Source organism: Martes martes (assembly GCF_963455335.1).
Source record: "Martes martes genome assembly, contig: scaffold_445, whole genome shotgun sequence".
Classification (NCBI taxonomy): Eukaryota; Metazoa; Chordata; class Mammalia; order Carnivora; family Mustelidae; genus Martes; species Martes martes.
The window spans coordinates 1,550-28,547 of NW_027666331.1; the positions used below are offsets into that span (position 1 = coordinate 1,550).

A 26,998-nucleotide genomic window follows, 5' to 3' on the forward strand; every position below is an offset into this window, starting at 1 on the left:
AGAATACATTATTTTGAGAAAGTGTACTAAAGTTCATTTTGTATTGGTCAAAAAACCTCACAATAAAAATTTAATTCTAGTGTTACTTAAATTTTGCCTTCTGAAACAAGATAAAATCCCTGAGAGTTAAAAAGTAACAAAAACGGGGCACCTGGGTGGCTCAATGGATTAACCCTTTGCTTTTGGCTCAGGTCATGATCTCAGGATCCTGGGATCGAGCCCCACATCGGGCTCTCTGCTCAGTGGAGAGCCTGCTTCCCTTCCTCTCTCTCTGCCTGCCTCTCTGCCTACTTGTGATCTCTCCCTCTCTGTCAAATAAATTAATAAAACCTTTAAAACAAAAAAACAGCAAAAATGGGTCTTTAGTAATGGACTTAAATGAGAGAGAACAGAGGAGCATCCTTCTAATCAAGCAGCAGATTCGGAGAACTCTAAAAGGTCTGAGCTTGGGTCTTTGACGTGAACTACTGCATAATCTACCCATCTCAGATCTCAAACTATTTCTTTGACTTATTTCTAGAAAGAAGTCAAGGTGGGAGTGAGGGGTGCATAGACGAGGTGTCCAGGAGAAATCTTTTACAGAACATCTATTGCCAATCATCAATTTTGAGACAAATGCCTGCACTATGTAGTTGTATATAACTTTGGAAATTGACGCATGGCGGCTCTTTTTACAATGATACACCACAGACCCTCAGCCTACCCGACTTTAGCTGTAGCTGTGGTGGACATGCCCCCATGTATGCTGATAGATTTACATCTCAAGCACACAAAGATTCAGCTCTTCAGATTCAAAGTTTGCTCCAAAGCCAGGGTGCTATCCCCCTACGAGTCACAGGGAAGCTCAGAAGTGCAGGAGAGCTGAGGTTCCCTGGAGGCAACCTTCAGCTGGTGAGGGACATGGATATCAACAAAGGCAGTTGATGGATATGCCCCAGGTACCACATTTTCAGGAGATAATTCTGAAGTACATTCTCATGGTTCATTGCAAGACCGAACACCCGAGGTGACTAAGTCAATAATGCAGATTTGACTGGCCTTTCATTCTTTCCTGTCTTTCTTTCCCATTTTTACTCTGGCTTCCTGGGATCCACTTTCTAAATATTTCCCTCCACTGGGTTCCTTGTCTTGGGTTCTGCCTTCTGGAGAGTCCAAATGAAGACTGGATGGAGGTGGACCAATAAGGAGGAAAAACAATCAGTACCATCTGTTTACTTTCTTTCCTACTACTATCAGTCGTAAAGTTTCGTTTTTCTTAAGTAGTTGGCTTCAGTCTTCAACTTGAGCAGATCACATTAGAGAAAACTGAAATATAGAGATTTGATGTTGAGAGTAATTTGGAACAAATATATCTGACTAATCACATCTGGGTAGAACTTGCTGAAGCTTATTCCATAATCTCTGGAAATTTTTACAAAGGAAATAATTATAAACAGATATTTATGTATCCAAGTCTCCACTATTACTGTTGTTGGCAGGAAAGCGTCCTTTACTTAATGGATGCCTCCTTTACCTGCCTATATGGCAATTTTCTTTTTTGTTTTGGGTTACGTATTTAAAACCAAGGGTCCTTCCCAAATAGGGCCTTTTCTGCCCTCATAACCTGGAGCCTAGAATAAAACAATGCAACCAAAAATACAATATATAAAATAAAGAGTAAATTCCTTCAGTGCTGTCTGATACACTATATTTCACCCTCAGTACCACCTATAAAGGGTCAGATACAACCAAGCATATGCCAGAGAGAGAGAGAATGAAAAGAATGTGGGTTTCTAAATTGTATCATGCAAAGAATAAAGGAATCAGAACATTTACCATGGAGAAGGTAAGTTTCAAAAGAACATAGCAATCTTTTCAAAAGAATTCTATTTCTTCTAAGAGAGATGGAACCCAGACCATTAGAGACAGAACCAGGGGATACAAGGAGAATAATTTGGGCACAGTAGAAGTAAGGACTTCTGAAAATCAAAGCCTTCCAAATATGGAATCAGCTGCCAATGGAGATATGGAGATCCTTAGAATTGAGAATGTCCAAGCATAAGCTTGGTGACTAATGACTGGTAATAAAATTATAGAAGAAAGACAGCATTAGATGGGAACAGCTGGACTAAACAGACTAAGCTCTATTCCAACTTCTGGAGTCTTTGATCTGAAACTCCTTAGTTGATTAAACCATTAGTTGAATGAATTAGATTGAAGTTGTCAATTATTCATTATTGCTGTACCTTTACAACATACAAAACGCCTTCATTAGTTTCTTTGTCTGTGCTGATTTTGAAATGTCCATTTTCATTGCCCTTCAAAATGGTAAAATTGGCTCTCCAATTGGCAGTGTTAATTAAGTCCTTATCTTCTATTGGTATTCGTAAGATCTCCACATTGTAAGCATTTTCCTCTACTGATGCTTCATACTGAAACAGAAGAAAACTCATTAAAAACTTACTTTATAAAAAGAACTCTACAAAGGAAGTAAAATATTTCTTCCACTCCAAGAATACTGGTTCTTATAGTTTTTATCTAGTTTATTTAAAGCCATGAATTACAAGGACTGTTGTTTCATTAAGGATTATCCTTGAAATGAAAGAACTACATGATAAATGAAGATGAATGTTACCTGCTTTTATTAGAAGGAGGTAATATAAATACTGCTACGAATAAATAAAAGAGAACTATATGTCAGCTATATAAACTTTAATTTTATTCATAAAAAATAAACATACATCAAAGTATGATACATATTTTGTTAATTCATACTAAATAACAAATGACAGTTGACAAGTGGAGGCATATTCTGAAATTATATACTTACGGTATTTTGTTTGAAAGTCGGTGCATTGTCATTTGAATCTTTTACCGTGATCATACAAGTTGATGTACTCATCAGTCCAAAAAACTGACCATCCATGTCTTGTACTTTCATTATCAGTGAGTACTTTTCTACAGTCTGAAAACAAAGCAAATATTTAATTAGTTTTGAAAACATATGCTTTGACTTGCAAATGAAACCTCAATTGTACACTCTCCTATCTATGCCTATCCATGCTTTTATTGGATTCTGTATTTGTATACACTTTAAGAAATTGGAAGACAGGGAGAAGCTGAAAAGGTAAATATGGGTTACGTTACAAAAAGCCATACTAAGAATTTAGATTTACACTTAAGTAGCAGATAATTAGGAAAAGTTTTGTGGGAATCCTAGGGGGAGCACAAAATAAGAACATCTGAGTTTTAGAAAGAAGTTTCTTCAAGATTTAGTATCGTTTGTGGTAAACTGAGCTGAAAATCAAAGAAATTATCTAAGACGGGTGATCCAAATCTGAGGCAGTAGTCACAAAGACAGAGAGAAAGAGTGACAGGCAAGTTCCTTGGGAGTTAGCATTCAGTAGGATGTAATGGTAGGTTCCATATAAAACATAAGAGAAGAGAGAAAGTTGGGTATGATGTTCAGCCATCCTACTGAGACAGGCAGAGGGCATGTATTATCAACTGTCACGTAGCAAATGCTGGAGAGCCCGTTCTCCACTGAGGTGAACACTAGCAAAGTTAGCAAGGAGGGCCAAAAGGAATGAGCTGTGTTTGGCACATACTGGATTTTATGCACCTACAGGAAATCTAAGGAGACAGGTTCAGAAGGCACTTGGATGTATGGCCCCATACTTACGGGAGAGCTCATAGCCAGAAATACCAATCGGGGGGCCAATAATATGTAGATGGTCATTGAAATTATAGCAGGAATCAGACTATCTAGGAGAGGGTAAAGGAAGAGCTGAGGATAGTAAGAACAGCAGCACCATTTCAAGAATAGGGTAAGTAAGAACGCTAAGCTATACATACTAAAAAAAGATCAGAGAAACCAGAAAAAGAACCAGGAAAGAGAAGAGTTTTATTAGGTGCCAACAATAGACGGGGGCTCCAGGCAACAGGTGGAAATAGCCATTAGGAGGTCACCATGGACTTCAGTGAAGAGAGTTTTTGCAAATGGTGGGGTGATGATGAAATGAACTCACTACTTTATGACACAATTACTTCTGTTGCCTTTCCCTCCTCTCTTACTATCCAGGAGTGACTCCTTTTTTTTCTTTTGTTTTCACTTTTTGACTTTATTCCATTTTCAATTTCCTGCTATCTCTTCCTCCGGTGTTCATTTTGCTTATCCCCCCCCTTCCACATTGGAAACCAACATTCTCACCCTGAAATGCTCCTCCTTTAGGCCCCAATGTCTGATACCCTGCTTTTTCTTCCTCTAAATGCACTGGGTTTTTTGTTTGTTTTTATCTCCCTTGTTCATTTCTTTATTTTCTGTGTTGTTCTCACAACACACTTTGACGGTGCACCTCGAAAAATCCAGTTGGCCTTTTTTTGATCAGGAAAACAGACCTGGGTTTGACCACAGATCTGTACCTTACAAGCTGTGTACCCTCAAATTATTTAATTTTTCTAAGCCTCATTTCTCCACCTGCAAAAAATGAGGGAAGATGCTTGTATTCGCTTGATTACTACATAGACTACCTACCCCACATACACAAAAACACATGCATATTGACCCTTCAAACTTGCCCATTTGTTATTACTATCCTGTGCTTTCTCACATATAATGTCTGGACCACAAACAAAAATAAAAATAATAACCAACAGAACCTTTCTACTATTTTTGATTTCTTTTTATGGGTTCTCATCATCCCCTCCCTTTTTCTTTGGCATCAAATTCCACTGATTTCTTCTGTACATTATCTCTCCATGTCATACTGATCTCTCTATTTGTGTTAATCTGGTTACAGTGGGAACCACAGAGGTGTGGTAATCAAGCTCTTTAGTGCACATGAAATCGATTTATCTGCCTGTCAATAATTCAGGGCTTTGAGTTAAACATAGGAGGACAATATAGACAGAGCAACAATAACAAAAATCAGAAGATTCAGAGCAGTAATTTGATTCAGGAGAATCACTCTGACTGCCACATTTGTCTTCTATAAACTGGATGGAACACCTATCTAGTCAAGCAAGGAAATTATAGACCACATAGAATTACGCATTAAGAATTTGAACTTAAAAAAAAAAAAAAGAATTTGAACTTAAAGTGCTCCCTACCTGACAACATGCTAGTACTATTATCCAAACAGTGTGACAGGTTTCCTAATAATCCATCAACTTAATATCAACTAATTCATTCCTCTTAAAAGCACCAATCAACAATAACTGGACAGGGGTCAGTCTATGATCTAAACTCATGCAACAAGCAAAATTAATTATACTACATGAGAACTGAAGCCTTTACTGAGCTGGAACCAACTATCCACATACAGGAATAGAGTAATAGTTAACAATAGCAACTTTCATAAGAAATATATTTTGTTCCTACTCCTACTAAGCACCAATTGATCTGCAGTAATCCTATGGCTTCTCTTACCTAAGAAAATAGAAGTAATATTTTAAAAAAGCAAAAACAAAAAAAAACAGGTAACAAGACCAGGAATTTTTATGGCTAGAAACACCTAAGATCACGGGAGAGCAAAATGCAGTAAATGGGGTAGGAATCTCAGCCCCCAGTAAAATAATGTTCCACGGAGTGGAAAGCTACCTCTCTGTCCAGATAATGAGAGGTTATGGTGATGACACCTGTGCTGGGATGCACAGCAAAGATCCCAGGGGACCTCGGGCTCTGCTCCAAAATGCTATACTTCAGGCGTGTATGCATCGTGTCTGGTTCATCTCTGTCTGTGGCACAAACCACTCCCACTGTAGTACCTACATGTTAAAAAAGAAGAAAAAAAGAGCCTTTAATTTCAAGAACTACAAAACATATTTAGGAGTACTTATATTTTTCAAATTTTAACAATGGTAGTGGCAATCTAATTTTAAGTGCATTTCTTATCTGAGCTATTCCATCTCTAGAGAGCACCAATGAAGATGACTTCAAATTTATTATGTAAAACACTACGATGCTGGGAATCAAGGTGTATTTTTACTCTGTTCACTGTTAAAAATGTTTGATAGTAAATTACTAGAAACTTATTTAAATGGCAATCAAGAATATTTTCAACATGGGGCACCTGGGTGGCTCAGTCGTTGGGCATTTGCCTTCTGTTCAGGTCGTGATCCCAGGGCCCTGGGATTGAGCCCGCATCGGGCTCCCTGCTCAGTGGAGTGCTTGCTTCTCCCTCTCCCACTGCCCTCTGCCCCTGTTCCCCCTCCCTCTCTCTCAAATGAATAAAATCTTTTAAAAAAAAGAAGAATTTCAACACATATTTCCACACACTTCAATAACAAATCTAGCTGGAGAGAGAAACAATGTTTCCTACGTAAATCAAATTTTTAAATTTAATTTCTGATTAATAGATAAATCAAGACTGACTTGGCATATAATTGTATAAATGGTCAAGCTGACCTTTCACAGTCTAATCTCCATTCTCTGATGTTTTTTACTAGTCTCTGACATGTCTCGTTCTCTTTCACCCGCTTAGCATCAATACCTCATTGCCCTCAGCCCCACTTAATCCTCAGGAAGGGATTTCATACTATTCACATTTCAGGAGGAATTTAAGTCAACTGTTTCTTCAGTTGGAACTATTAATACTTGTCATCTGTACGGAATGTAAGAAAATTGTTCTGGTAAAGGATTACAGCTATCAAAGCATATAAAGAGGTGGTATTGTATGGTGTTAAGGACAGTGTTCCAGTGCCCATGAAAATAGAATACATAGATCCACTTTGCCTCTAGCTCTGACCTGGGGAAAAATACATAGACAGATACAGTCACACATATGTACAAACTCACACACATATACGGATGTGTTGAAATAAAAACCAATTAATGTAAGAAAATATTAGTTTTAAATAATTTTTCACTACATGTCCTTAAAATTTGTATATATGTGTGTATAAATAAATGTATATATACACATACATATAAAAATAGAGAATATCCAATCACCTATTTATAAATAATGACAAGATTTCTGCAGCAGATCCATACAAAGACATGAAGTAATCATCTTATGATAAGAAAACAAATGCTGTTTATCTATGTTTGCATAGAAAAAGAGTTTCTAATATTGTAAGGCAGAATATTTTCTTCTTGCAATTTTACTGACAGGACACAAACACTATTTTAATTCTCTGGATAAGAACTGCATTACTTATCACAGAAAAATCTTCCTAAAATATTGACTTCAAAAGTCCTTTTCATGAGAGCTATACTTAAATATTAGTTGAGCATCCTTCATCCAAACCTCTGTGTGTGAGTTAAGACAAAGTCAAGGAACACCTAATAGATCAGAGTATCATAGCCCAAACTGGCTCAAATCTTCTCATGTGAAATGCTTCAAGTGCCTTAGATTAATCAGGGCACCAAAAAATTTGTCCTTGATTCTTGTCTGTCACTATCATAGAGAACAGAATCCTCAAGAAAGACTTGGCAACCAATAATCTCTCTTTGAAAAAAAAAAGAAAATAGTACCAGAGTCATTGTCATTGTGAAGCTAAAAATATTATAGGTCATCTAATGTAATTAACTCCTTTTACAGCTCAGAGAACTCAAAGGGACTTCCACCATTTCCCACAGTGAATTAATAACAGACCCCAAATCAAAAACTAGGTTTCTTAAACTCCAAACCAACAATTTTTTTAAATTGTACCATATGAGTAATAAAGAGGTTAACATCTATGACATCAAATTGTCAAAGTAAAATATAAAGAGGAATAGCAGATATAAACATCTAGTGGGGCGCCTGGGTGGGTCAGGGGGTTAAAGCCTCTGCCTTCGGCTCAGGTCATGATCTCAGGGTCCTGGGATTGAGCCCCACATTGGGCTCTCTGCTCCCCGGGAAGCCTGCTTCTCTTTCTCTCTCTCTCTCTCTCTCTGCCTGCCTCTCTACCTACTTGTGATCTCTGTCAAATAAATAAAAATAAAAAATCTTAAAAAAATAAAATTTAAAAAAAATCTAGTGAAGATCTAAGTAACTACTTGAAACTTAATAGGCAAGTTAGCAAAGTCATCCTTTATGAATGAGTCCACATTCTTTCAACTTTATTGTGAATCTCAGAAGACATCATAATGCCACATTTGAAGGGCCAACTAACCTGAACACTTTGGTTTTCCATGTGTCTGAATAAGTGTTTAGAACATGTAATGTAACTGTCTCTAAAGTTATCCCCATATTCATTCTAAATTGGAAGTAGTAAAGTAGTAGTTTTAAGAAAAGAGAGAATATAAATAAGAGCTTTAAAAAAATTGTGTTTTCAGTAGGTGTCATTTAATACCTTCCTAAATAAAACCTAATAAAAATATCGATATAACTTTAATTTTATTGTGATTTTATTCTGTATGTCTTCTCTTGGAGGTGAGAATAATGATAAACCCACAAAATGATAAAGTGAAATAAAATATATAAACTAAATATGATTCAAAGCTTAAATAACTGTTATCTGTTTTTATAATTAATTGGTATTGTATTGACAACACGAGATTCCTGTACTATCCTGTAGGTTACACTCCGTTTGGATATGATAGGATTAAATGTTTTCTGGGAAGTAGATACTGGTTCAGTATCATCTCAAGATAATCTGGTCTTCGGTATAAAAAAACCCAACGTCTCAAAAAATGTAGACAAACATATTTAACAAAATACATTTTACTTTTAAAAGTTCCCTTATGAGAGAGAAACAAAGGCAAAAATGAACTATTGGGACTTCATCAAGATAAAAACCTTTTGTACAACAAAGGAAACAGTCAATAAAACCAAAAGACAAATGACAGAATGGGAGAAGATATTTGCAAATGTCTTACCAGATAAAAGGCTAGTATCCAAAATCTATAAAGAACTTATCAAACTCATAACCCAAAGAACAAATAATCCAATCAAGAAATGGGCAGAATACATGAACAGACATTTCTGCAAAGAAGACATCCAAATAGCCAACAGACACATGAAAAAGTGCTCGACATCACTCAGCATCAGGGAAATACAAATCAAAACCACAGTGAGATACCACCTCACACTGGTTAGAATGGCTAACATTTACAAGTCAAGAAATGACATGTTGGCGAGGATGCAGAGAAAGGGAAACCCTCTTACACTACTGGTAAGAATGCAAGCTGGTTAGCCACTCTGGAGAACATTATGGAGGTTCCTCAAAGAGTTGAAAATTAGGGGTGGCTGGGTGGTTCAGTCGGTTAAATGTCTGTCCTCACCTCTCAAGTCATGATCCCAGGGTCCTGGAATCAAGTCCCACACTGGGCTCCCTGCTCATTGCAGAGTCTCCTCCCCGCCCCCCACCCCACTCATGCTCTCTCTCTCTCTAATAAATAAATAAAATCTTTTTTAAAAAAGGTTGAAAATAGAGCTGCCCTATAATCCAGCAATGACACTACTGCCATTTATTTATCCCAAAGATACAAATGTAGTGATCCAAAGGGGTATCTGTACTGCAATGTTTATAGCAGCAATGTCCACAATCGCCAAACTATGGAAAGAGCCCAGATGGCCATCCATAGATGAATGGGTAAAGAAGATGTGATATATATATATATAGCATATAGCATATATATATATAGCATATATCATATATATCATAGAAATATATATATATATAGCAAAGATTTCATTTTTGGGTGGCTGAGTAATATATATATATATTTTATATATATAAAAAATGAAATCTTTGCTATATATATATATGATATATATATATATATCATATATATATTACTCAGCCACCCAAAAAATGAAATCTTGCCATTTTCAATGACGTGGATGGGACTAGAGGGTATTTTCCTAAGCAAAATAAGTCAACCGAGAAAGACAATTATCATATGATCTCACTCATACATGGAACTTAAGAAACGAAACAGAAGATCATAGTGCAAAGAAGAAAGAATAAAACAAGATGAAATCAGAGAGAGAGAGAGAGAGAAACCATAAGAGACTCTTAATCTTAGGAAACAAACTGAGGGTTGCTGGAGGGGAGGAGTTGAGGAACTGGGGAAACTGGGTGATGGACAATCAGGAGGGCACGTGATATAATGAGCACCAGGTATTACACAAGACTGATGAATCACTGACCTCTACCTCTGAAACTAATAATACATACAATACATACAATAATACATTGTATGTTAATGTATGTTAATGTAACATACATCGTATGTTAATTAATTGCATTTAAATGAAAACCATATGTAAAAAAATAAAACTTACTTACCGTAAAATATGAAAGAAATAGGCCTTTATGGGTCTAAGGAAGGATAGATTTAACTAAATGGAAGTCCTGAACTTCTTTACCTCAAAAAAGTAGCTTTAAAAGAATTGAAAAGCAACAATACACTGGGAAAATATTGGCAATGTGACAATAGGTTAGTATCCTTAATATGTAAAAAGCATTTTTAACTAGATTTAAAAAACAGTTAAGAGCAAGATAAACACCAAGGAAAGTAAGAGCAAAGAAAATGAACTTACATTTCCTAGGAGAAAAAATGCAAATGGCAAAAGAAAGCACATACAGAAAAGTTCAATTAAAAAAAATTATCTTGGGGCGCCTGGGTGGCTCAGTGGGTTAAAGCCGCTGCCTTCGGCTCAGGTCATGATCCCAGTGTCCTGGGATCGAGCCCCGCATCGGGCTCTCTGCTCGGCAGGGAGCCTGCTTCTTCCCTTCTCTCTCTGCCTACTTGTGATCTGTCTGTCAAATAAATAAATAAAATCTTTAAAAAAAAATTATCTTACCAACTCTGCTACTTTCTGGAACTTCAAAATTATAAACAGCTTCTGTGAAAATAGGGTGGTTGTCATTTTCATCCTCCACTCTGATGGGCAGTGGAAGAGGTAAGTCTGCTGAATACCCATCTGCAGTCGAGGCATAGGCAATCAACTGGAAAACAGGAAAAAGCAAAACCAATAGTCCATTAACACTTCGTTCTAGCAAGAGAGAACACTATGCTTTATCTGCTACCTTCTTTGCAAATCTTTTGAGTAATTAATGACTTAAAAAATTCTATTCAATTCTTTTTTAATCATCAAAGCATCAAATGGAAGAACACTTTTAAGTGCAGTAAGAGGAATTCAGTATTTGGTAAAAAAATGCACTTCAAATAAAACTCCAGAGTACACTTAAGTCAGAGACAACTCTGTCCATTAGACTCAGAGTATAGTTCTTATTCTCTCCATAATCAGAACGTTATATTGGGGAGAACAATGAAACTCACGCAATGGGAACGATCCCTATTATATTACCTAAAGAAAGCCATGATTCTCAATCTTGCAACTAACAAGACCTTTTATTGTTTCGCCTAATAGATCACATATTTGTAAGAGATTTTCTAACAAAACACATTTACCAGTTTCTGCATTGCCAATTAAACAAAGGACAATGTAATGTCAAATAGGATGCACTTCTTTTTTTTTATTTAAATTCAATCAGCCAACATAGAGTATTGCTACTCAGAGCATGATTACAACACCAAGTTGAAAATTTTCTAACCAAAAACAACGTCATGTGGTAAACATCAGTTATGTCTGCTTACCAGCATCCCTTCCTTCTCTAGGAAAAGAGTCCCTCTTTCTCATGGAGAAACATCCCCTCCTTCACCACAGTGAGGACCACATGACCCCACAGAATTGACCATATTACACTGAAAATTGTCTGAGTTATTCCTCATTGACTATAAGCTCACTCATATCAGAAGCCTGGCTTATTGACCTTGATTGGGTTTGGTCTCCCACTTTTGCTTTCTTATCTAGTTCTCAGACACGATCAGAGAATCACATATGTAGAAGGAAGAATGCAAAAAAAAAGTTTTAAATAAATAAATAAAACAGAACAGAAGAGGGACGAAGACCCTTCCAATCAATGGTGGCCATGTCCTGGAGAGAAGAAAATGTAGTATGACTAGAGAGAGAAAGTGTTTCATCAACAAAACCAACTCTTGGAAATGTACTGGAATTTACATCCAAATACAACTAAACCTCTTTGCTTCACTTTAGGCTTACCTACCAGAGTTAAAATAAAGAGCAGAGCGAATATTCCAAAATATTCCACAACCTATTTTCTTTGACTCTAAGGAAAGAATGCAAGACGACAGGAAAGAGTACATGGAGTAACAGAAGAAACACAGTTGAGTCATTTAAAATTACATCAACAAAACTCCTACATCAAAAATATCATATTCTTCACGATCCACAGGCCGGGTACAATACAGATTTCCGGTGTCTTTTTCTATGAAAAACAAATTTAAAGGTTCTTGGTCAACTCCACGCCCACTTATTGAGTAGAAGATGGTATAGTTCTGTGCTGCATCGGACTGAACCTAAGAGGAAGAAAACATATTTGTAAAAATTTTAAGTTAAGAATCTGTTAACATGTTATTTTTTAAATGTAGCTTATGCATTTCTATCATATTTATTTTAAAGAGGCTTTAATAAAATACTAATCACATTTATCACTTCATCAGCACACAAAACAGTAAGGAGCATTCGGCAAAAGATTTTTTTAAACCTCAGATTTAATTAAAATAATGTCCAACGTAAAAAGGAACCAAAGAAAATGTAATTTAAAACAATAAACAATAATTTCCCATCTAGAGATTTGGCAAATGGAAGAGAACAATAATGCCCATTGTTAGCAGGAGCCAGACCATTAGAGACTCATATACTGGTGAAGGGAATGTTACCTTAAGTGTTTCTTAGGGAGGGGAACTGGCAAAAATTAGAAGGATGACATACGAGAATAAACAGGGACAACTCTTCCTGGCAGAGGAAACACAAAGTACAAAGGGACCGGGATAGGGCTGTGCCCAGAGTGTTCAAGGAGCAGTAAAGAGGCCACTGTGCTCGGAGCAGAGAAAGGTAGTGGGCAAGAAGTAGGACATGAGACCACATCATGCAAGTGATTCCAACTTTTCCTTGTAGTCAGGTGGGAAGCTATTGGAAAATGTATACAAGAGTAATATATGTAATTTATACTTTAAAAAAGGTAATACTTGGTGTTTTGTTAAGACTAACCATGGTGGGTAAGTAAGCAGCAAAGCAGGAAGACCATTTAGTTACTGCAAGAATTCATGATAGCAGTAGAGATGGTGAGAAATGCATAGATTCTGGGTATAATTTGCAGGTATGGCCGATAGGATTTGCCTACAGGTTGGATGTGTGGTGTGAAGATAACACTATGTCAGAGGGTGTTAATATCCCCTAATATCTATTCTGCCCATGTTCCTTCGTGTTGGAATTTATAGCTGAGTGCAAGGCTGCCCAAAAGAAATACATTTCTCAGGCTCCCTTACAATTAGGTATGGCCACATGATCGGGTCAATGGGATATGAGCAGAAATAACATATGCGAGCCCTAAGCTGTACTCTAGAAACTGAAGGGATGTGTTCCCCCATTTGGACGCAATAAGGAGCTATCTTGAACCTGCAGAGTTCAAGGCCAAACTGAAAAAGAAAGAAGTCTAGGTCCTTGGTGATTTTTCAGATTAGAATCTCTTTACTGGATCACACTTTCACATAAAATAAATAAATCTCTGTCATGCTTATGCCACTTAGTGGCATAAGTTCCTGAATGACTGTCCCATCATGGAGCAAACAGCATGTGCCCTGGTTGTGGATTCAGCAATGTAGCATGGGGATTCATTCCTGAACGTTCAATCTAAATTTCATTTCTTCAGTCCCCCCAACAACTCTGTCAAGGGCTTATATGCTGTAATAAATCCCTATCTGTTAACTGCTGAGAGAGAAGTATGTTCTCTACAACTAAAACCCAAGAGACTCTAATACCCCAACAACTGAAAGAATGGAGGTGCCATTAACTAGGATGGGGGGTGTTTTTAGGAGAATACCCTAACTTTTTTTCCCTGCCTATGTTAAGTGTGAAATGTCCATTAAGCTTCCAAGTGGAAATATCAATTAGGCAGTCTGTCCCAGAAATATAAGGCCCTAAGTCTCCAACAGAGAGTAGTACTTAAAGCTGTAAGACTGGATAAGATTAGTAGGAGAGTGAATACAAATAAACAAGAGACAAGGTTCACAGGCTGAGCCTAGAGCTCTCCAAAGTTTTGAAAGGGTGGGCATAGGAATGAGGAAGAACCAGCAGAACTCACTAAGAGAAAAACGGCCAGTGAGGTAAGTGGGAAACTAGGTGAGTGGTGTCCTAGAAGCCCAGTGAAGAGAGTATTTGGAGGAGGAGGAAAGAGTAAGCTATGTCAAAGGGACACAGGTCAAGGAAAAGAGGACCAAGAGGTAGAGACTGGCTTAGCGATGCAGAGGTTAATATTAGCTGTGATCAGTATAACTGGTAATCAGAAACTATTTCTTAATATGCCTCCTGAGTGTTTTAAGAACAAAATTTGAAAATAAGAAACAAGGTCTAGCACGGAAGTATGGAAGACCCTAGAAGGGAGGAGACAGGTCACACCGTCGGAATGAAACATCAAGCACAGTAATAGGAAAAGGCAATCACTGGGCCAGAGCCCGACTGCAGCAACAGCTTTCACTGTATATGTCCCACCTAGATCTTTATGAAAAGTAAACCTGACCTCGTTTTTTGATGAAAAAGTTAAATACCCTAATAGGATACACATAGTCCATTATGGTTTGACCTCTACCTGCTTCTTCTCCCTTATCTCCCTGCTCCAGCCTCATCATAACCAGGAGGACTGAGCTACCCGGGAGCCACTAAGGAGCTCACCTTCACCTCTGTACCTCCCTCTTCTGCCATACTTACCTGAACTACGCTTTCCCATCCTTTAGGTCCTAGGTCCTAAAGGATGTTTCCCTAAGTTTTTTCTTGATTTGCACATTTCAAACCAGGACTTGGTACGGATCAGATGAATTCTCAGATCACCCAAACCATCTCTGCCACAGCACTCATCACCCAGTACCATAACCATGTGCCTACCTCTGCCTTCCTTACTAGGCTCATAACCTACATGAGAACCAGGGTTTGCTAAATTTATTTCTAGGGTCGTACTGAGAGCAGTGCCTCCGTGGGACATAGCAGGTGCTCAACAGCCAGTGGCTTTTGTACAAATAAGCTCATAAACGTCATTTAATGGCTGTAGTCTTTTTCATATTATGAGTTTTTTAGTGATCTTCTCACTTTACTTACTTTGATGACACTTCATGAATATCTTCAATCAAGTCTGTTTCTTTTTAAATCTCTCAAGCCTTATGAAACCTGAACAAAACAGACTCTGGGAATTAAAACACTCCCAATCAGAAAGAATGTAAAACCTACTTGTTGAAGAAACAAAGGGAACGGGCCCAGTGAATTCTCTTGCATTGAGCAGGGAATCGGAGCCCATCTCCTCTTGGAACGCCTGAGAACAGTTTCTTTAGCACCTCTTTTCCTCAGGACCTGAATTTAGAGAAAGAAAATTAAATAAATAAAAGTATCACAGCCGACTTTGTTGCAAAGGAATGGACAGTCCATCAACCTCACTTTGCCCAAGAGGCTCAGTTCACAACTCTCCAAGCTGAAGCTAAATGCCAGATAATAAGGTCTTTTTGCATCAGATGAGGAAGAAAGAACACATCCACAGTTTAAAGTTTTCATAAACTGAAGAATTTCATTTTCTTTTTTTTTAAGATTTTTTATTTATTTATTTGACAGACAGAGATCACAAGTAGGCAGAGAGACAGGCAGAGAGAGAGGAGGAAGCAGGCTCCCTGCTGAGCAGAGAGCCCGATGCAGGACTCGATCCCAGGACCCTGGGATCATGACCTGAGCCAAAAGCAGAGGCTTTAAACCACTGAGCCACCCAGGTTCCCAGAATTTCATTTTCTATACCTTTCTAACACTGACCATACTTTCAGGTTAGGAAAATCATCACTGCGCTCTTAGTTTTTCTTCTTTTTTCCCCACATAGAGAAAGCCAATGTGTCCTCTTTATACTACTGAAGACAACGTGTTCTTTTCTGCTAAAACCTCACATACTCAGGAGAACCAGAGTAAGAAAAGGCACGTTCTTCATTGCCTTAACACCCTCATCTGCCCTCTCCAATATGGTAGCTCTAACTATATGTGACTATTTAAATTTAAATTGATTGTACTTAAATAAAATAAAAAAATGCCATCCTTCAGTCACACTAGCCACATGCCAAGTGCTCATTAGCCATTAATATTTGGCTGCCATATCAGACCGTGCAGATTATGGAACATTTCCACCATCACAAAAATTCCACTGAACTTTTGAGTGATTTCCATCTCATTGCATGGTGGTGCAAGGAAGCTATTTTATTTCCTGACAATTTATTAAGAAATAATTTTATTGAACATGTGTGAATGGGCTAAACAGTCATTTAAATTAACTTTCTCATTAATTCACTTAACACTGATTCATTGTAGCTCAGTCTAAACCTTTAATCATTTTTGTGATGACCTTCACAATGGCGTTCCTCACGATGTAGAATCTAGAACTGCAGCGAATGACAGCCGGTACAACGCCACGTATCCTTTTATTCAAACTTACACACACTGCAGGATTCCCATCCTATTTTAACATCGGAATCACTGCGACACTTGAAATCAGCCTCTTGTTCACTGGCAACCACTGTTTCAACATTAATTTAACATACACCTATCGACTCTGGGTTAGGTTCTTACCAAGGCTATAAGCACAAAAGGGATCAATCCGTGCCCTCAAGCAACTACAGATAAGTTGTTAGCACAAATAAAAAAAATTCCAAACTGACACAGACACACAAAAGCAGTTAGTTGGACTTTAGAGGCGGAAGAAGCCTCCCTGGAGGAGGTGCCATTTAGGTTTAACAAAGCAAAACCCAAAGCCAATGGTTAGCCACTGTTAGGTGAGGGAGAAGGGGAAGGGGCGGGGGAAGCGGGGGGGGGGGGGGGGGGGGGATCAAACTGAAGGGGAAGGAAAAGAAGATTAAAAACTAATTTATCTTTTTGTCCTCTTTGCAATTTTTAAATTTTTTTTAATTTTTTTTTTAAGATTTTATGTATTTATTTGACAGAGAGAGAGCACAAGCTGGGGAAGAGGAAGAGGGAGAAGCAGGCTCCCCGCTGAGCAAAGCGCCTTAGGAGGGGCTTGATCCCAGGACCCTGGGATCATGACCTGAGCCGCCGAAGGCAGACACTTGACTGACTGAGGCACCCAGGAGCCCCCCCTCTTTGCAATTTTTAATGAAAGTATTTAAATGAAAAGAAAAGCATGCCTGAACATATCAATGTATTTTGAATACCTTCTTCTGATGTTCCAGGAGCACCTGAATCTCTTTCTGTGTCTGTGTCTTGGTGTCAGAAAGCCATATGGTGAATGATCTTTTCTCATCAGACAACACCACAGTGCTGGCTGTGTATACTGACCCGTCATCTAGAACTCTGAAATCAGGGTCACCGGACTGGATAAGGTCCGCAGACCTGAGGCACTCTTTCAGATTAACTGCAAGTAAAAGTTTCCAAGTTGCAAAGTAGAAACACATGCAAAAAGAAAAGAGAAGTGTTAAAACAATGTATACATCTTCTTCAAAATCAAGAAGTAGAATCAAATAAACCAATCATTTTGCATTTACCAAATATTTTAGATTCTTTACACGTATAAAAAATGATAACTGTCTTCCAGTTAAAAAATAATTCTTGATTGTATACATGTATCAAGTAAGGTGTTTTTAGACCTTCATATATTTCTAGAAGGTTATGAAAATGATCTTCCTATTAATGAGGTGTGTGTGCTGCAATCATGACAAAGCCAATATCCACGCCCCCACACACAGCTGAATAAACAAACAGGAAGGTTTTTCCCTGAACACTATAGTGTGAGTCTTTTAAGATTCAGCCAGAAGTTATACACCTGAGCCCAAAGAGCAACAGGGGGTATGAATTTGGCAAATAGTCGAGTAAGGAATATCTCTCTTTGAAATCTTCCCACTGGCACTCCTGATACCCGCCTCCCACCTACCACCAGCTCCCCCTATGCCACAGTTTTCTCTGTGTTCCTAGTCTTAGCTTTCCAGGGCTCCTCACTGAAACTCTGCATGTGGGTCTTCTCTCCCTGGGAGTTTTCCTCCTGGGAGTAAAAAGTAATGAGATATAAATATCAACAGAACTGTTTTGAAACTTATATCAAAAGCATCAAATTCATCTCATTCTTCAACTGTCAGTTTTAACAACCACCAAACTGATATATTAGTGTGCCCTTAAGTCATAACCTCTCAAAGGATTACTGCTACCCATGTAAAGTCTTGTCACTTTAATCCAATCCATCACAGATGGAAACACTGAATTAAAAAGAAATGAACATCTTTAAGGAACAATGACATATTTCTCTCATCTTGACATTTTTAGCATAATGATAACTTCTTGTCTATCCCCCAAAGGAACACTCCCTCTCTTTTACATCCTCTTTTTTCTTCCTTCCCATAGGAATTAAAGTGACGTTTGTTTAATACAAATTAAATGAGGCACTTAACCAGATATGAGACACTTCACTGAAAAAGTAAATTTGGCATGTCTGGGGCAAGTTATCTCTCTCTTAACAAAACAAAACAAAACAAAACACGATGCTTTCCTCTTACACTCCCTAGACCACATGAAAAGTCTACCTGGGCAGAACTTCCCAGTTGGTGGGAAAGTTTACAAAGTCCCCCAGTTTCTCCGTGTAAAAATGGCTCATTAAGTTCGGTTTGGATGGAATGGCTCATCTTGGGATGTTCCTCAATCCAGCTCTAGCACTGATTAAAAAAAAAAAAAAAAAAAAAAAACCTGTTCTGATTTTCTCAGCCACTTATCTATACTTCTCTAATGCTTAGAATACTAGGGTAATGAAAGCGTTACATTCCACTTGTAACTTTTTTTTAAAATATTTTATTTATTTAGAAAGAGAGAAAGAGAGAGAGAGAGTGAGCACGCACTGGAGAGTGGAAAGAGGGGTAGAGGGAGAGGGAAAGAGGGAATCCCAAGCAGACTCCATGCCCAGCCCAGAGACCAATGTGGGGCTGGATCTCAGGACTCTGAGATCATGACCTGAGCTGAAATCAAGAGTCAGACACTGAGCTGACTGAGCCACACAAGTGCCCCCTACGTGTAATCCTTTATGTAATCTTTAAACTGTTAAACCATGAGTGACTGCAAAAATGGGGATTTAGAACATTTGCATGGGAATTAACCACAGAATTCAATGGAGTTATAAAGAATAGAATATATATTTAAAACTCTCTTGAATTATATCTATGTATAAATAGATTAAGGCTAATTCCAAAAGGCAATGTTTGGATAATATGCCCTTTTCAGCATAAATAAACTGAATTTCTGTTTTAAAAACACTTGTTTTGAAATTTCTCACCTCTGCCCACTATTTTGTCTGCCTCTAGTTTGGAAGGTATATTAAATGTCACCTTTTCACAGCCTTCACAAGCAAAACTGAAGACCTAGAAGTAAAAAAAAATCACATTAATACAGTATAAAGAAAAAGTTTCAGATAAGAAAAATAAATCCTAGAGATCTACTGTATAGTGCTTATAGTTAACAATACCTCCAACATGGGGCTCAAACTCATGACCCCAAGATCAAAAGTTTCATGCTCGTCCAACTGAGCCAGCCAGTTGCCCCCCTGCTTCATTTTTTTAAATTAAAATTTCACATATGGCTATGTTCTACTCCATTTCCATTTCTCTTCTTGAAGGAAGAGTTTTCTCTCTGTTGGCATTCTGTAGGTTTTTGTACTTTTATTATATATGTATGCACCTATAAAATAGGAGCTGATACTGTGTGCAGTTAAGTGTCTTTATGTATCCTTTTGCAACTTGCATTTTTCACTCGAGAATATATTTAAGATTTTTCTCTAACTACACCACAGTTTATTTGTGCTCATTCCCCTTTGATAGACAGACCCTATTCTTGTTTTCTATTTTCTCTATTACAAATGACACTGTAATAAACAGCTTTTCAGTTGCAGAATATTAGGACAGAAATATATTACTTCAATTCCCAAGTTGCTGTCCAAAGTACTAACATCAATTTATATTAATGTCCCCAGAATATTAGATCCCTCTGTTTCTCATATCCTCTACTACGATTAATTATATTTGGCTTTTATAATTTTTGCCAATTCTATAACTGTCACTTTAATGTGCATTTCCTTAATTTCTAGTGAGACTGAGTACCATTTCTTGTGTTCATTTTCCATATACCTTCCATAAACCATCCATTCATTTCATTTAATCATTTCATGTACTGTCTTTTTTTAAAATATATTTTACTTGTAAGCTTATGTAGGTTGTTTTTTTTTACTCTTTTAGTAGTATCCTTCTAATAAACAGTGCTTCAGTTTTAAAGTAGTCAAATTTATTAAGCATTTCCTTTAGTTTTCTTTTTTTTAAGATTTTATTTATTTATTTATTTGAGAGAGCACAAGGGAGGTAGAAGGAGAGAATCTTGAACCACCTCCACTGAGTGTGGATCCCAATTCAGGGCTTCATCTCACAGCCCACGAGATTATGATCTGAGCCAAAACCAAAAGTTGGACACTCAACCAACTGAGCCACCCAGGCGTCCCTCCTTTAATTTTTTTAAGTAGTCAATTTCATTAAACATTTCTTCTAGCTTATACTTTTGTTTATTAATATCTCCCCCTCTACCCTGTCATAAATGTACTATCTGGTATTTTCTTATAAAAGCTTTAAAGTTATTTTCAACGTTTTAATCTTTTACCCATCAGGAATGTATTTTGTGTGTGAGTCACTGTAGATATCTAATCTTACCCTTTCCTATATGGATAGACAACTATAGAGAACCATCACTGAGCAACTCTTCCCTTAACTCAAAATGATAAAGCTGCATACAACCTCTGTATGGACCCCAATTACAGAATCTATTTCTGGGACCTCCGCATTATTTCATCAGTATGTGTTTATCTCTGTATCAAAACTATATAGTTTTAATTAATACAGCTTTATTACAGATTGTAGTACTTGTTGTGGTGACCCCAATCCCTATTATCTTCCTTTAAATTATGTTTGCTTTGTAAGCTTCCTACTCTCAAAAAATTCTTATGATCAGCTGACCAATTCCATGAAAAATCTTTCTACATTTTTTATCTGGGAAACTTGTTTACTTTTACTAGTTCCAGTAGTTTGTGAAGATAGTTTAGGATCTCACATGTAGTTAATCCTATAGTTAGCAACATGGCAGTCAGATTTCTTTCTTCAAATCCTTAACCTCTTTCGTTATTGCTATTACATATTTTATCTGATATATGTGCTTGTTAAGACCTCCAGTAGAATGCTGAATAGGACAAAGTAGTTATAGTGACCACTATGGATTTGTTTCTAACTTTAAAGATAATGCTTTTACCACTTCACCATTCATTAAGAGTTAGTTTTTTCCTCCCTCCTTCTTTCCGTCCCTCTCTCCCTTCTTTCCCTTTCTTCTCTTCTTTTCCATTCTTTCTTTCTTCCTGTCTTTCTTCATTCATTGATTTTTTAGGTATGGTTCAGTTAAAAAAAAAAAAAGTTCATTCCCTTACATTCCTAGTCTACTAAGAATATTTTATAACAATAAATGTAATTTCCCACTTATTTTGAAACATACAGTTTTTCTCTCTAAATACATTACTATGTTAAAATACAATAATGGTTTTCTAGGGCACCCGGTAGCCCAGTCAGTTAAGTGACCAACTCTTCATTTCTGCTCATGTCATGATCTCAGGGTCGTGCCATCAAGCTGCATTGGGCTCTGTGCTGGGTGTGAAGACTGCTTAGGATTCTCTCTGCCCCCCTTGGCCTTCTCCCCCCCAACCCTGGCTCATGCATGCACATGTACCCACGCTCGCGCGCACTCTCTCTCTAAAAACAAACAAACAAACAAACAATAATAGATTTGGTAATAGAAAACCATCTTTCCTTTCCTGAGATAAATATTACATGGACATGATAACTTTTAAATATATTATTGGTTTGGTTTGTTGCTATTTATTTTGGTACTTCAAATATATGCCCATAAGTGAAATATGGTTACAACTCTTCAATATCATAAAATCCTTATAAAATGAGTTAAAGACTATTCCACTTTTTTGGTTCTTTGAAACAATTTATATACAGGAGAGATTATATGTTCCATATAATCATGAAAGAATTTACCTATCACAGTCCTGGGCTTGATGGATATGAAGGTGTCTGTGGGTCAAGACATTTAACTTTTAACTCAATATTTTAATGGTTTTAAGTCTATTTAGGTTTTGTATACCTCCTTAAGCCAGCTGGTAATTTGTATTTTGTAGGAAATTGCTCATTCTGTTTTCAAATTAATTGAAGTAACACATTAATATTATTATTTATTTATCTAAAAGATCTGTCTTCTCTATGACTATGTCTCCTTTTAGTCCTAATATTGCTTTATCTGTGGCTTCTCTATTTCTTACTTGCTCAACCATAGCAGGATTTATGTATACTTTCAAAGAATAGCTTTGGTTTTGTTATCATCTCTATTGCTTTTTTCTTTTAACATCCTTTGTAAGACATAAATAAAAAAGGTCATACACACACACACACACTCACACATGTGTGTGTGTATAACCTTTTGTGACGTGTGTGTGTGTGTGTGTGTGTGTGTGTATACTACATATGTTTTAAAAAATAGTAAAATGAACACTAGGGTGCTCACCTTCAAAGTTAAGAAACAGAATGTTACTATTTTCAAAGTTTCTATATACCTCTTCTCAGGTGTATTTTCTTTGTTCCCACAACCCCTAAAAATAATGGGTAATTTTTGTGTTAACCATTTACTTCCCCACCTCTGCTTAATTTTATCTCATGTATGTGTGTCCTTAAAGAAGATACAGGTTTATTTTGCCAATTTTTGGCTTTCACATATATGCAGTCATATGCTAATTGTCTGCTACTTGATTTCTTCACTGAAATGATGTTTGTGAAATTTATCCATGCTGAGCTTACAGTAATAGCTCATTCACATTCTGTGCTATATAGTACATAATTAGAAAGAATGTACAATTAATTCATTAATATAATTTTTGAAAAGGATCATATTCATATATAGATTTTCAGTTATGTCATGCTTATTGACACTATAACTTGAAATTCTATTTGTGGAGATTGGCCATATTATTGAAAATAAAATAAAAATGTAAAGCCACCATTTGATTAGTAATGGCAAATTAATGACCTTTAAAGGTATTTTAAAAATAACTTTTGTATAGAAGAATGCCCAATAAAAAAAGCAACATCCAAAAATAATTTTAAGATTAATGAATTATGGATTGACTATTTGAAGCATAAAAGACGGTCTTTTTTTTTTTTTAAAAGACTGTCTTTTAATGGAAAATACTCCAGGTCAGCTTTAAATATCTGATTTATAAAGCCTGGAGCTACAGAACTTTCAATGAAAATGTAACAAATTGAGTTTTAAAAAATGATAACATAAAGTATTGTCCATGTGGTCTGAGAAAAATTAATTACCCTGTTTCATTTTATAGTATTATTCAAATTTTATTAATTGTGTGATAGCAAGCTTATCATACAAATAATTAAATCCTGATAAGAAAATTCAATGCCAAAAGGAGAGTGAAAATGAGAAGGGTTATCTGAAATTGTTTTGCTTTTCTCCTATGTACAGTTTTACTGTGAATACACCAGTAAGCTTTCTAAAATGACACCCTTTTTCAACAAGAGGAAAAAGAAGCTAAACAATGGAAATTCATGCAAAGTCTGAAAAATAAACAGGACCAACTTAGCTGAGCATAATAGCTTTGAAATTTTAAAACTGTCATTTTTCCTATAGACACTTGCCTTCCGCAAAATGGAAATATTACCTTTCAGATTCTTACCAGCTCATAGGTAAATAAAAATATTGACCTCTCTGTACTCTCACTCCTCAGATCCTGCAAATAAATTTCTTTCTAACCAAACTCTTTGTAAGACAAGAATTCTAGTTAAATGGAAAGCATGATTAACCGCAGGTGATCACAGATTCCATATATGGAATGCTAACTACCAAGGGGATTACAACAGGACACAAAAATGTGCATCGGCTCACATATATTTAGTGATTCAGAAGGTGTTTCAGGATCTAGCTATATCTCAAAATGAACATCAACAATCTCCTTTTAAAAAGCTAGCTGATAATGCACCCGTCAAATAGATATCAAAATTCTGACTTTCTCAGGAGAGTGGTTTTAAAATAAACCAGTTACTTCTTTTGTTTGCCTTAGCCTTTTTGTCACTAATGCAAAAATTAACAGAAATTATTGTACTCTTATTTTTAAAAGATTCATATGTCAAATGTCATCAAGAACAACAACAACAAAAAGTCTGCTAAAGGAGTCACATTATTCTTGTTCATTAATGCAATAAAATCTGAAAAGATAGAATGCCCATTTGTCAGCATAGGTGGCAGGTAGGGTTCTGATACTCCAAAGGAAAACAGTATGTTAAGCTAGAAAGGAAAACACAATTTAAATTCCTTTTGAAGAGTCCTTTTAGCAAAACTGAAGATTCACTGTGCTCAAGAACATACTATTTAAAATATACTGGATGACAATTCCCAAAGTGGATTTGGTATGCAGAACAATATTAAACAGATCTTTGAAAGGTACTGTTCTTTGTAATGTGGTAGGACAGCTGAGCAACTGACCTAATGCAAATTCATTCTCAATTTTTGTTACATTCAGAGGAGAAACGTTTTAAGAGACATTCAGTACTTTCAACAGCAGTGGGATGGTCTGATGTGTTTACTTTCTAGTTCCCGCCCCCACTCCTCTGCTCTTTTCTTTTTGTGTGTGTGTGAGGGGGGGGGGGTGTCATTGGGAATTAATTTTGTGACAGTAGTTTAGAATGTACTGAGAATAGAGAGTTCGGAAAGGGAAGCAGATGCAGGTGAAGGGTGCAAATGGGAAGATGCCTCTGCTTATGGGACAGCTGAGTGGGAAGGCTAACCTGTTTAAAACTACCAGTTTTGTGTTAAAGACTTGCTTTGAAGAGATCTTACTTCAAACAAGGAATTGTTTTTGAGAGATCCATTAAAGTATCTATAAAATGAAAACTGTCTCTAAAGTGTTACACCATTAATACTATACTGAGTCCTGTGAGTCAAAGGGAAATACAGTGGATGGTCAACAGAGGTCTTCCTTTACCCATCAGGGCAGAAACTGAAGGTACTTGTGCACTGGGGGTTTTGGATTAAAGAAATTATACTATGTACACTCTCCAGTATTCGAGTCTCCAGATAATCCCATTCAGTCTAAACTTAAGGAAATTCTTTGTTAAAATAATCCTAAACGAGTATGTCTAATACTAGAGCTGACGCTATCTCCATTTGGACAGACACGCACTTTCTTGCCTTGCCACGCCCCAACACCTGCACTGCCATTCCTGTCACTGTTACAGTTGCTTGAATTCCACACCCTCCCCTCCAGGGAATACAGGATAGATCTTGCTAGCAGAGTAACTGCAGTTTCTTCTCCCCACTAATCCCTTTCCCAGAGAAAACACAAAACACTCAATTCATGCTTTTAAACATAAAAACTGGAAATTCTTCCAAATTTATCACAAAAGAGCACACTTTAAGGCCAGTTCCCATTTGTAAAGAGTCATTTCATCAGCTCCTTTTGTTGGAACAGCTGCCTTGCAAATCAACGCCCTCATTTGTACAAGTCATTGTCCATAAACATTTCTTAGATCATAAGTACCAACCCAATATTTATAACTCGCTGATTCAAAGAGAAGACAAGGCTTTTTGATCCATCCACTCGCCCTGCTTGGGGGCAGAGGAATCCTTGTAGCCAGAGCTGACCTACTCCCGAGTTAGGCAGGTCCTCCCTGTGCGGGACCCCACGACCATCCCTGAATACGGGGAAGTGGGTCTGCGGCTCCTCTCCACGGCCCTTCCAGAGCGCAACCCTGGTCTAGTCTGAAGCGTAATCGCGCCTTGGGAGTTCCGGATTTTTCGCTGTTATGTCTCCCATATTCTCGGAGAATTATCCCTAATTTCCTCTCCAAGTGAATCTCGTTCTGAGTTGCGGGTTTCCAGGGCACAGAAGACCCGAAGCTGGGCTCCGGGCTTGCGCAGTCCTTCCCGGAGAGACACAAAGTACCACTCAAACCCACGCCTATCCCACCCCTCCACCCACCCCGACTCTAGCCCCTCTCCCCCGCCCAATCCTAGTCCGGATCCAGCCTTCTCACGCCCTCGTGCCTCAGGCACGCTTCGCCAGGGGCCAGGAGACTCGTGGGTGAGCTCTGAATAGCCTTTAGCAGAAGCTGGGAATTAGGTTAGAAAGGTAGGCTTAGAACAATCTGGAAGCCGGTGTTCAGAGTTAATTCCACGCGGGGACGGAGAGGCACCATTCCAGACCCTCCACTCACTAACGTCCCCATCCCAGGCAACCCTGGGGTGGGGCAGCCTCTTGAACCTCATCTCACGTCTTTTACTCACTCATTGATCCTGAAATACCTGACCCAGTACTGTTCGTCCCTCTCCACCCAGACGTGCCCCGATCGTCATCGCTAGCCCGGGGAGCCAGAGAAAGAGTGCGAGCCCTAGGCGCCCGCGAAGGACCAGGAGAGCGCGGCCACGCCGGAGCGCCTCTCCTAATTCTAACAGTCGGACGTGAAGTCCCAAACACAAAACTCAGCCCGAGTCGTCCCTCCAAGGCTCGTTTTCTGCTCTCACCCGTCCGGGCCCAGATTTGGCTCGTCCTGCCAGGCAGGACTGAGCGGAGCCGCGGCCGTCTGCTCTCTGTCCACTTCGCCCCGGTTCCGCTTTCCCCGCGGGAGCAGGGCGGGTGCAGCCCTGCCGCGGCCCGGCTCCCGCCCAGGCTCCCACTCACCGCGAGGCTCAGCAGCAGCCTGCCGAGGGCTCCGCGCGGGGGGATCCGAGGCTGCGCGGTGGCCATCGCGGCGCAGGGCGGGAAGGGGGAACCCAGGCGCCGGGCAGGAGGCCGGAGGTGAGAGCCCACGGAGGTTCGGCGGCGCGCGGTGCGGGCGTGCCTCGCTGCCACTCCTCTTTAAGTCTCCTAGGCCTCCGTCAGGCTCGCCTGCCCG

The 26,998-nt window shown here is 38.1% G+C and overlaps 1 protein-coding gene across 1 annotated transcript; it reads right to left on the reverse strand.

Annotated features, from left to right (window-relative positions):
* LOC308338077 (desmocollin-3-like) lies at positions 1–26,998 on the reverse strand. Its single transcript, XM_080831639.1, has 9 exons — positions 26,785–26,998; positions 19,288–19,372; positions 17,189–17,388; positions 15,222–15,341; positions 12,143–12,298; positions 10,719–10,863; positions 5,579–5,745; positions 2,810–2,944; positions 1–2,411 (listed from the first exon to the last, which is right to left on the reverse strand). Exons 1-9 carry the CDS (start codon positions 26,848–26,850, stop codon positions 2,214–2,216), a joined length of 1,272 nt encoding a protein of 423 aa, XP_080687765.1. The 5' UTR covers positions 26,851–26,998; the 3' UTR covers positions 1–2,213.